Raw genomic sequence first — 12,149 nt, 5'->3', positions numbered from 1 at the left:
GGCACTGGGTCCATGCCTGGGGAGGCAGGTTCTCCTCCCCTGTGCTCCTGCAGCACCTACACGCCTCACCATAGTACTTAACACTTGGCCGCTTGGTTGTTTTAATTGCTTTATGTGCCTTGTTTTCCCAGCTGGACCATCAAGATCTTTAAGACACCTGCATTATTTGCTTTTCTGATTTTGGATCCATTCGTTGTAGGAAATGCAGAAAATCTCTTATGTTCCAAATAAGAGAATAAAGCCACCCACAACCCTCCTCAGATAACCACTGAAAACGTTCTGGCTTATTCCCTTGTATCTCTTGTGCAGAGATGTTGTCTTTTTTGAAAGTTAAGATCATGTTGCCTATGGATTTTTGTGTCTTGATTCCTTCACTCAACGTCTGCCCACATCAGACATTCTTCAAAAACAGTTTTTTGACACCCACCTAACACTCCAGCATGTGGAGCACCATCACTGACTCCACTGCCACCTCTGTGAAGGGAGGTCAGGCTCGGTCCCCAGATATGGAGACTTGCACCAGCACGCTTGGAGCTTCAAACTTGCCAATCACCAATTACCTTCCTTCCGTGCTGATTAAATGCATTTCCTCCCTTGTCCTAAGAAAGCCCATTTCCTGTGGACAAGACTTACGGTGAAAAACGGAACTGGCTGTGATGAGCGAGCCAGTGTGGTGGGCTGGCCGGCAGAGGCAGGAGCTAGATTCCTGGGCCCTGTCTCCCAGGGTCTGGTGTCAGCCCGATCAGCCTAGGGAGCGCGTGGCAGCCCCCACTGCCCCGGCCCCGGTCCTGACCCTGACCCCTCCAAATCAAAGGCCCTTTCTGCCAGCAGGCAAGAGAGTATGAATAAAGTTCAAGGTGCAGTGCTTATCCAGCTCAGTCATCACATCATAGGAGGAACAACCCAGAACAGGAGGATGTTGGACCTAGACAAGATAAAATGCCAGAGGCCATGACAGAAAGTCTTCAGTTTTCTAAAGGGTTTAAGTCCACAAGGACTCAGACTTTGACTAAGCCTGAGCAATGCAAAGAACAAGTGGCTACTACTTTGTAAGGTGGTGGAATTCCCTGTCGCTGCAAAGTATGATGGCCGAGATTGTCTGGAAGGGAAGGCACAGGTGATTAGACCACATGATGACAAAGTCCCTCCCACCCCAACAGGGAGGAGCTGGACCCTGTCACAGGGAAATTCTACAGCAGTGCCTGGTCTGTGAAACACTCTTAGTGTCCAGATGTTCCTCCTACCTCGAGAGCTTAGCTCTCTGGAAGCTACTCATGCATCTTGTAGAAGTTTCCAGGGCATTTCACAACGAAGAAAAACATTTGCAACCTACTGAAAACCAAACTACATGGAGATATACCATAGCTAACATGATGGAAATTATACCATATGCAACGAAAAGAATGTTTCTCAATAAAAATGCCCTTTCTTGTGTGTTTTTTTCCTTTTTTTCCGGTTGCTAAAACAATTAGCCTTACAGTCCATCTGGCAATTTACATGTAATTACCCAGGATGCTCTGCATGGCTCCTCAGGCCACTCTAGCTACCGGAAGTAATGTGCTCAAGAGAGGTGCGATCAGCATTCCTTCCTGTACAGACTCCACCTGCCAGCGCCCCGCTGGAACTGAGACAGCAGCGATGAGGAATAGCTCGTACCCAGGGCAACAGGAGAAGCCTGGAGGGCCCTGGAAATACTGAACTGCTGGCCTCCCTCCATGAGTGTCCTTCCCCCAAAGACAGACACGTGGTCTAGCAGAGTCCCTGCACCCTCCGGGATGGACATTTGGCTCAGGGCCAGATTTACCAAGATGCCCGCCTAGCTACTTTCTTTCTGGGTGTGAGCACAGGAAGGGGCAGGGAAACAGTTTTAAAGGAGTCTTGATGTTCAACAGTTGGGAACCTTACTATTTCCAAAAGTAGAAGAAGGAGGGGTGAGAAGTTAAGAGCTCAGCCTCTAAAGTACTGAAGCACAGGGAAGGGACAGCCCGCCTTCCTTGCCTGCCTGCCTGCCAGCCAGTCTGGTGAAGGGGTATGCTCGGAGAGTGAAGGCCCCCCAACACTCAGCATCAGGGGCCAAGTGCCCCAGCTCGCTGGTTGAACCACCACCTCTACCCTGGGTTTGTAGGCCTTCCCCCAGGAACATGGTAAGTCAGGGGTTAGGTTATAAGAACCATAAATATACTCAGTTAATGTAAGAAAAAAAATTGCTATTTAAAAACCCAAGACTTTTAAAAGTTGAAAAGTAACGGCCCTAAGCTGGCTTTGGAAGGGTGGTCCAGGTGAGGCGGGCCTGTCCCAGTCAGGGTCCCTCCTGGCAGCTCCAGGCTAGCACCCTGGGCAGGCTGCTATTCGGTAGGCACAAAATGCAGCCTCGTTAGTGGGAACTCCAGAGGGACCCACACTGGAGACGGGAGCTCTGGGCCGACTGACCCCCGCCCCTTCACCTCACCACCTCCTGGAGGGGTTCCAGGAGAGGAATGCTCATGGGTGCCCGAGCCACTTTCTGGACTGAAAGAAGATGCACTGGATCCTAAGCCCAAGGCCCCAGCCAGGCCCACTCCACAGGGAGCCTGAGGAAAGTCACCCGGATTTTTCTTTTTCTTTAACACCTCGTGCTTTATAGGAAGACAACACAAAATTATACCTCAGAAAAGCAAACAATCCTTCCAACCACCAATTCAGCCTCTCCTCTGGGTCATCTCTGAGGTCATGAGTCCATGAGGCTACACAGCCACATTCCCCACCCTAGGGGCTGGGCTGGGCAGGGAAGAGGCCTTCCTGCTGGACCAGGCTCCCTGCTTCAGCAACTACCTGCTTGATGGCACCATTCTGGGGAATAAAGGAAACTTCTGGCATCCAACAGAGATGGGGTGGAAAGTCATCACAGGGGACCTGGCTGTCCTGTCCACCAAAACTCCCGGCGTCTGATCCTGAACAAGACCTGCCTTGAGGCTTCACTGCACGACATATGGTCTGAGGTCTGAGAGGGAGACCAGTAAGGGGCAAAGGTCTACAGTCAGGGACCCTGCCTCTTGGGATGCAGACTTGCAAAGAGCTCTCCCCACAGAACCGTTTCTGGGAGCAGAGTTGAGGGAGACCGAGTTTAGAAAGAAGGCACATGATAGTCGGCTGACTTCCTGGATGTCTGAGTCACTTCATTCAGCTCTTCGCTGGGATACGGGGCTACGCACTGTTTAGCACTCCAGCAGGGCCCATGGGAGACCAGAGAGGCGCGTCTCCGTCTCCGCCGAGCTGCACCCCGCCCCCGAGGAGGCCTGCGGGCACTTACCAGAAAGCGGACATCGTCAAAGCCATTCAGAAGCAACTTGCTCTCATACTGCTGCAGCCCAACCGCCTCCAGCCACTCCCCGACGCTCTGCTCCAGCGTCCGCGAACCTGACGAGAGAGGAATCGGCAGACGCTTGAAAAGGGAAAACCCATTAAGGCGGTAGCAGCGGCACTCAGAGGAAGACAGATGGCACTGCCACATCATGGTCATTACCATAAAGCAGCCAGACTATGTACAAGAGACCAGAGAGCAGAGGACCCGCAGCTCCTCTTCCGGGTGCAGGCCGAGGGCAGGTGGGCCCGGGCCGCACACCCACCCACCCCCTCAAGTCTGAGCTCCTCCAGGGCTGCGGTGGCACATGCACGGTCTCTGCCCACAGGTCAGCGTTCACACTGAGGTATTTCAGGAAGTCTGTTCCCACGGGCACTAGAGGGGCTGGGGGCTCCTCTCATCCATGCAACTTCTGGAGCCCCCGCGGGGCGGTGGGCGAGGGACAAGTCCTGTGACCTTGCAGCACAAACCGGTCAGGAGAGAGCACGCGTCTTCATGCAGCTGAGGGGCACAGGCACACAGCGAGGGCTCCGGGAGGGAAGCAGCGGCGGCTGTTCACGGGACCCAGCACATGCAACACAAGCAGCACAGAACCCGGCAGGGGGAGAAAAGAGACTTTTACTTGTTTTCCCCCAGCAGTCCCGGAATAAGCAAACCATGGCCACTGGCCCTTTGTGCTCAGAGGCTCAAGGCAGAGGGGGCCGAGTGCCGCGCACAGGCCGGGGCCCGGGGCCCGGGGCCCGGGGATGGGGCTCAGGTGTGGCCCTGCTGTGACGGCGACATCGCGCTCCCCCGGGCTGCACGGCCAGCGGGGCCAGGGGCCCAGTCCACAGCTAGACTCTGGCGGCCGGCGAGCGGGGCGTCTCCCGCGCCAGGGTGCTGTCCCGGGCCGGGCTCTTTTGCCGGGGCTGGGCATTCATCTTCCTCTTCTGATAGTGGCTGTTCCTGTGACTCGCCTGCCTGCTCAGGTGGAAAGCAGGCAGGCAGATCCAGTTCTTGGCTAAAGACGACAAAACCCGACCCGATGAAAGAAAGGGAAAAGGGAAGCGGTCCTCCGTCAGCTGAGCTGTGACGGCTTAAGTCTATTCACATTCGGCGCTGTGCTCTCTCTGGCTGAGTGACACAGACAGCAACGGTCTTCCCAGGGTCTCCGGATCCTGATGTTCTCCTCTGAGGGCCGGCAGGGAAGGGACGACATGTATCTGCTCTGCTCCTCGGCCGGACGGGGGGGCGGGGCGGGGAGGAACAGAGTTCAGCCCTCCCTGCCGACCTGAGCGCCTAGCCCCCACCTACTTCTCTGGTTCTCATGGGCAAGAACAGATGATAAAAGAAGGAAAAAAGGGAAAGGGAGGAAAAAGAACCAACTACAAAGACATCACCTCCAGAGAACTCTTGACACGGTGAAAGTCATTCTCTTGTTCTCGGCACTTTCTGCCCTTCAAGGCAGGCCAAGGCCAACTGGCTTGGTTATCTGGGAGCCCCCGGTGACCCACTGTCCTAGGCTCCCCCTCCTCTGTCCTCTGCAGAGCAGCTGGTGGTCAGGGACCCGGTGGCCTCCCGATGCACGCTGCAGCAGCACTCCGAGACGCTGGGTCCCCTGCCCTTGACTGGGGCTGTCTGCTCCAGGGAACCTAGGCGGCGGGCTCTCGTATGCTCACGAAGTCAAGTGTCCCTGGCTGCTGATTCATTCCTGCTTGTAATCCCCCAGCCGGGCAGCTGTGGTCCTGCCTGCTGCCGGCGGATGTGTGCGCTCACAGAACCGCAGCAGAGTGCTTTGTCTGGAGGCTCCTGGGCTCCACGCTGCCTGCTGCCGGCCCCACAGCCCTCGCTCGCTCTCATAATGTCTGGCCCTCCCCTTCTCCCCTCCCCACCCTCCTCCCTTCCACGCTCAGGAAAATACATCAGGGAGCGGACATCGGAGCAGAAGCCGCTGCTGCCTCCGCTGAGGGAGAAGGACACAGCAGCACAAGCATCACAGCAAAATGACAGGCTCCCCAGCATCTCCTGTCGGCCAACACACATGCGTCTGAAAGGCGGAGACGGGGAAACCCTACCTGCAGCTCGAGGGGCTGGAAACAGCTTATTAAGGAGAGAGAAGGCACATTCCTATAGTTTTGGCCAACAGTGTCTCGGACAGCCAGAGAAGGGGACAGAGGAATGACACCGCCCTGAGGGCACAGCCCACAGGTTAAGCGACCCCCTGCTCACCATGTAAGAAAGACCGTGCCTCTCTGCCAAGAGAATAAGCCATGGGGTGTCACAAAAACAGGTGACCAAATAAAGACATTATACCTAATATTCCTCAGGTGAGCAAGCACACTCAGCAACTCGGGAAGGGACTTCTCCTGGGGCCTGCCGGAGCCCCGGAGAGAAGCGCCAGGCCCAGAGCAGGCCCCTCGCTATCTAGAGGAGGAGGGTACGGGAGGGGAGGCACCAAGGAAAAGGGGGAGCCGGGACCAAACCCCAAGTACAGCCGTGAAGACAGAAGAGGTCACATGTAGAGACAAAGACCCAGGGACCACATGTCACCCTCTAAACATGCTGGGGGACACCGATAGCTCAGCAGGATGAAGACGGTCCTGGCAAAGAAAGGGCTGTGTATGCAGGGAGATCAGGCCCCAGAAGGAGCCTGCACTGAATGGCTATTCAACAGCTAAAGCGGCTGGCTTTAGCAGAAGAAAGCAAATGATCTCTTGCGCTCCACAGACAGGCTTTTGTGGAAAGCAGCCAGAGTGGCCGGGGCCAGTGGGAAGGCTTCCCCTCCCTGGACTCCTCAGAGTGGAATGAGTTGTGAAACCTGTCTGTTGGGGATTCGGGTAACTAGCTCCAGTGCTGGCAGCTCAGGGTCCCAAGGTCCAAGACGAGAGTAAGACTCCAGTTCCATACTGGGTCTTGTCCTATAGAACACGATCCTCTGTGAAACCAGTCACGCTGAGCAATCCTGTGCTTAGTTAACAGCTGCCTGCTGGAAGGCCTGCTCCTCCTCCCAGGCTGGCAACCCCAGAGCCCAAGTCTCTCCTAGATCCAGAAACCTGAGGACAATCTGAACCCTACACCTGACCATTCAAAACAAGCAAGAATTCTGCTCTGGCCTGAGCTGAAGGCTGGTGCTCCCTGAGGTCCTGGGGAAAGTCCCGTCCTGACCTGTCAGATAGAAGACAGAGCTCATGGGCAGACCTGAGTCTACTTTCCCCATGCTTCATGGCCTGGCAGCAGTGCAGACATAGCAGGCTGGGGACTCTGCAGCATGAGTGGGGGCACCCTCTGTTCAGGTGGCTGTTCTCGTGTGCCCACCCTAGACGGTCCTACGCCGCTGTATGGAAGATGGTTCAACTCAGCAGCGCTAAAACAGGACTGTGTGTCGGGACCCGGTGACCTAGGGGGGAAGCCAGGCCAACTTTCACCACTCACACAGGTTCGTGGGGGTAAGAACTAGTGGGTGGGACCACCAGGGCCAGGAAAGAGCTCAGTGTCATCACTTCCAAAGAGAAGGGCTCTTGCAGAAATGTGTTTTCCAAAGGTGCTGCCACATCTCCTGATTTATCAAAGTTGAGATACTGACCCAAACTCTCAAGCACGTGCATTCCTTGGACATACAGGGGTACAGGCAAGCAGAAAGCTGCTTCAACCGAACGGACTGCTATCGATCCCAGTCCTGGCTGTCCCCCAAGCACGGTTTTGGAAAACGGTAATGGTGTTTGTCTCAGTACTGAACATCTACTCCCAACAAACACTTGACTCTTGATGAAGGCTGCACACAACAACAGAGAGGGAGGCTGTCTGTCTGTTCTCCAGCACGTGGAGACAGAGCCACAAACGCTGAGTCAGAAGAGCCACCCCTGCAGACCCCAGCGTAATCCAAGACTGATGACTACGATGGGCCACACCCAGCTGGGCCCTCTCTTGCTAAAAGCCAGGGAAACAAGGCTGCTGGAAGGTGGCTCTGGGAACCCAATTGGAGACGTGGTGGAGGGAGACAAGCAGATGCCCCTCCTCCCTAGGTTTTTTGATACGGGTAAGTAATTATTTCATGGACAAAAAAAGAGCCTATCTACCATTTACCTCTTCTGCTCAAGTATTTGTATATATTAGTCATTCCCAACAAACCTATGAGGTAGGTACTATTATCCAAAGGTAGATAGGGAACTGGGGCTCAGAGAGATTAAGGGACTTGCCAAAGACCCTCATACATCCAGAAGCCGAATTTGAACGTGGGGCTGAGGCTCCAGAGCCCATGCAACTTTCACAAGCACCACAGCCTCAGCAGCTCCCTTCCCCCAGTGTGCACACTTGTCCCCACCCATCTGACTCCCTGATAGGGCCAGAGGAACCAGAAGTGTCACCTGGGCTAAGAGGCCAGTCCTGCATGCAGCCTCCTGAGTGAGCGAGGAAGCCCTTCCCTCCAGCTGGAGAGGCATTTCCTCAGGGATGGTGAGAGGCCAGGCCTCACTGAACTGACTCGGCCCGGGTGCTCTGGTGGCAGAGGGAGGTCTGCAGGTGCTTGGGGGATGGGGCATGAGACTTGCTCTAGCTAACAGGTACCTTTAGAAATGTCCCCTCACCTAAGAAAGTAATACAACCACAGGTCTGTTATCAAGGAAAACAGCTCAGATATGGCCTTTCTAGCTCCCTGCTTCCAACAAAGGAAATCAAGGCTGACCACACCCCTAGGGCTTTGAAAAGAAAAGAATGCCCAGAGTAGCAGTGACCCAGGATAAAAACGAGTGACTAAGTAAATGGAAAAATGCAGAGACAGACACAAGGAGGGACAGCAAAGCCAACCCCTCCAGGTGATGCAGGCTAACAGTCTGAGACCACCGAGCCAACCCAACGCTCTGCCACTGCTGTGGAGCAGCCGAACGAGAGCTACTTTCTCACGAGGGGTAAGTGCCAGAGTTGCCTGGGAAAGTGGACAGACCGAAGCCAGAGTGCACTCCAGTTTAAACCAATCGGAGAAAACCTACATTTACAAAAATACTTCTGGACAAGTGACAACTGTTAACTTAAAAAAAACCTTCTCAATAGGTGGCCTAAAATGCAGTTTCCCCTCCAATGTGTAAGAAGAGCCCTTGCCCTACAATAACAGCTAGATGGGCCATACAGATACGTGTCTGAATTGCAGGAGCATGACGCGGGCAGAGGCTGACCTCTCTCACCCACCAAATGTCTGTCTTCTGTGCCAGAGGAAAAACCTGGGCCAGAAAGGAGCCAGAGGTCTGTGTTCCACGGGAAAGCGGCTGCTTGGTACGATACCTGAGATCTTCTGTTGTTCCTGAGAAAAGTCAATCCCTTCTCCAATAGAGCTCATGATTTTCTCAATCTGAAACGGAAGAGAGAGGAACAAAAAGGAGAGGCTGTCAGGCTTCAGTTAAACATTGCCGGCTCACTATCAGTGCACAGGGCAGTTGGTGTGTGTGGGAGTGCTCCAGGTCTCTTCCAGATGATTCCAAGGTCCAAGCGCCAACCTGCAAGGGATCAGAACTCTTTGCTGCTCATATCAAGAAAGGCCCTTCTGTGGCCACAGCCCAACAGGGACTAAAGACGCGCTCCGAAAGGAGGGAGTGGGTAACAACCTGGGCTCAGCTGCTGGAAATGCCGAAAAGTCTTCCTTCCAAGGCATTTATATATCCCTCCTGCAGCACTTCCCCCAGCCCAGCAGAGACTGGACAACAGCAGGCCAGACCTGGCACATTTCACTGCTCACACCAGAATTTAAATTCCATGAGAGTAGAGACTTTGCCAGCTTGGTTCCATGTGACACCCCAAGTGCCTAGAGCAGTGCCTGGCAAGTCCTAAGCATTCAACAGATAATTGGTGCTGCCTGCCAGCTCTGAGGTATGAGGACAATTTTTAGAACTGAGACAAGAAGAGAACCTCAACATAGGAACCTCTTAGAAGTGAAAGTGAGGCAGGCGTATAACTCTGATGAGAGGATCTTTTGATGCAGACATGTACCCTTCCTCTGGACCACAGCAGGGAGAGCTGGTCTCAAAGCATCCGATGTCTCCAGCATTGCCCCCTGTATGGACCACCTGTTCCAGCCATCTGGCTTTGGTCACCCTGAGCCAGAGCCAAGCCCCCCACTCCAGGAAACCTGGCCAGGGGCAAGACAGGGCAGCAAGGAGGCGGACACCTTCTCTTCCTCTCCTCCTCTTTTGGGATGCAGTGATAATGAGCTCATTCATGGCTCTTTTTCCGAAAAGAATGTTACGAGAACCTTTTGTACCAGGGCTTGGATGCTTTTTCCTCTAAGTGCAAGTAAGGAGCCTGGGTCTGACAATCAAAAACAAAAACAAAAACAAAAACAAAAACAAAAAAATCCTCCAAAACACAACTCTCCAGCCAGCTTCCAGCTGGCAGACAAAGACATTTGACAGCGGGCAGAAGAGCACAGAACAAACACCATCCTTCCCTTTGCAGCCGGGAGCTGTGGCTATTTTCCTCCAGCCACAGAAAACTGCCTTTTAACACACACTGTGAACTCCATCCCTGAGCTCAGCAAAAGCCAAGGGAAACACAACACGTCTGACCTGTGGAGCAAATGGAGGTGTGCCTCTGCTCACCAGCCCCACAGCCCAGAGGCAGGCACGGAAGCGGGCAGTGCCACCGCAGGTCTGCCCTGTCCCTTGAAGAAAATGTCTTCCTCCTTCCCTTCCTAATGCATCATTCTCTTTGGCCTCCGCATATTTCAAGAACTGCCTCCTTTAACAGGCAGCTTGGTGCCGCGTGGGAAAGACCCGCACGGACAGGCAAGCACTTTCACGCTTTCCCAGCTTCAGTGCTGACTCTACAAAAACAGGGATGGGTCTTGGGGCGCCTGGATGGCTCAGTTGGTTGAGCGTCTGACGTCGGCTCAGGTCATGATCTCACGAGTTCGCACCCCCCGTCAGGCTCTGTGCTGATAGCTCAGAACCTGGAGCCTGCTTCCGATTCTGTGTCTCCCTCTCTTCCTGCCCCTCCCCCACTCGTGCTCTGTCTCTGTCTCTCAAAAACATTAAAAAACAAACATTAAACATTAAACAAAAACAAACCAGGGATGGGTCCTGCCTCCTGTGAAGGGTTGTCGTGTGGATTAAAAGTAGAGCTTACGTAGAGCATCTAGCCAAAGGCCTGGCTCACAGAAGATGCCCGATAAAAGGTTCGTGTGCTTTCCACTTCCCCTCTTAGAGCTCCATTCAACCTAGTAAAAACCTAGTTAAAGTCGAAAAAAATTTTTTACTTGTATTTTTTGACAAGTCATACATCCACATGATTCAAAGTTCAAAAGATACAAAGGTTATTCAGAGAAGTCTCCCTGTGCCTGTCTCCCAGCTGTCTGGCTCTCCTCCCCGCAGGGAACCAGTGTAACCAGTTTCTCAAGTGTGCTTCTAGATCTGTTCCAGCCACATATAAGCAAACATATGAAGGTATTCTACCCCCACACTGACAAAGGCAGTCTATATATGCTGCTCTGCATCTTGTTTTCTCTATTTAGTAATACATCTTAGAGTTCTTCCCACAGTTCATAAGGACATTTTTTTTTTCTTTTTCTTTTTAATAGATAAGATATGTCACCTTATTTATTCAACCAGTCCCCTGGTGGTCACGTACGTAGTTTCCAATCTCTTCTCATTCTCAACAGTGCCATGAAGAACACTGTTCTACATACATGTTTGTACACATGGTTCCCTCTTGAGAGTTCTTCCAGGCACAAAATCTTGAATTAGCAGCAGGGACCCCACGGGTCGTGTAATGCCAACTCCCACCCCATGTCCGATTTTGCTAAAGGCCTTCCAGAGATAAGGCGTTAGGTGATTATGATGATCACTGACTCTCCCAGTCAGTTCGCCTTATATGCAGAAAGTGCCAATTTATAACATCTGTCTTTTTACAGATTGAAATCTTTTTTCTTCTGACTTCAACCCACTGGTCTGGTTATTGCCCTAGAATACCTCCTCTTCCACAGGAAAGGCTTAGGGATATTTGGAGACAGACCAAGCTGCTCCCCCACCCCCAGGCTGCACTACATGACACATCAGTGCCCAGGTCCCAAAGCCTGGGCTGTCCAGATCATAGAAGCCTCCAAGCTGGGCAAAGAGCAGGCACTCCATAGATGTGCTTTCCTTTTCCTTTTCTCTATTTACAGGAGAAAAGCAGGGTGCTCGAGATGAGAAAACTTTTCTCTGCATGGGGGGAATGAATGGGTCCTTATCCCTGGAATGGCTCCACCAGGCTATGGATCTCTCTTCCAGGCCAAAGAGGGTGTATGTGGGAGAATCACCACTGAAAAGGCCACGAGAGTTGGAATAAAGCATGTTTTACTTGCCATTTTGCCCCCTTGGGCTGGCTTGTGTTAAACAGGGAACCTACTGAATGAATGAAAGCCGGGGAGGGAGGGGCCCATTTACTTAAGAGCTAGCAGAGAAAAAGCTGTTTTCCCAAGGCATGCAGAGTGTCATGGGTGGAAAGAGCTGAACTGGAGGACGACCCCAAGGTAGCTTTTAATATAAAATCAAGTCATCTACGGTATCTATTTCATGATCATCATAATCACCTAACACCCAAAGCCACAGTTGACCTAACCAATCAGCATCTCCTGGCTGCCCAATTCATTGGCCCTTTGCCAAAGGGCCTTTTGAAATCCGAGTGAACAGAGTTGAACACCCTGCTGCTTCTTTGCTCTGTTCCTTCCTTCCTGCTGGCCCCAGGAGTCACCCTCACACCCACTACAAAGGGCCAGGAACAGCCCACATTTCCACAGCCCACGCTCTGGCAGGGTATGCAAGGACACTCTCACAACTATTTCATTGAAACTGTACGTGTCGCTGTC

General features: G+C 52.9%; 1 protein-coding gene across 8 annotated transcripts in view; it reads right to left on the bottom strand.

Annotated features, from left to right (window-relative positions):
* Positions 1 to 12,149, bottom strand: part of ANKS1A (ankyrin repeat and sterile alpha motif domain containing 1A) — a 179,071-nt gene that overhangs the window by 24,760 nt on the left and 142,162 nt on the right. For all 8 annotated transcript variants that reach the window (XM_042986161.1, XM_042986160.1, XM_042986163.1 and 5 more), the window contains 2 exons: positions 8,594 to 8,660; positions 3,290 to 3,396 (listed from right to left, as the gene is read on the bottom strand). In XM_042986161.1, the coding sequence (XP_042842095.1) occupies positions 3,290 to 3,396; positions 8,594 to 8,660 (174 nt within the window). The remainder of the gene's footprint in view (positions 1 to 3,289; positions 3,397 to 8,593; positions 8,661 to 12,149) is intronic.

Source organism: Panthera tigris, chromosome B2 (assembly GCF_018350195.1).
Source record: "Panthera tigris isolate Pti1 chromosome B2, P.tigris_Pti1_mat1.1, whole genome shotgun sequence".
Taxonomy (NCBI): domain Eukaryota; kingdom Metazoa; phylum Chordata; class Mammalia; order Carnivora; family Felidae; genus Panthera; species Panthera tigris.
Note: the sequence above shows the minus strand (reverse complement) of the source record. Positions and strands in the feature narration are given on the sequence as shown.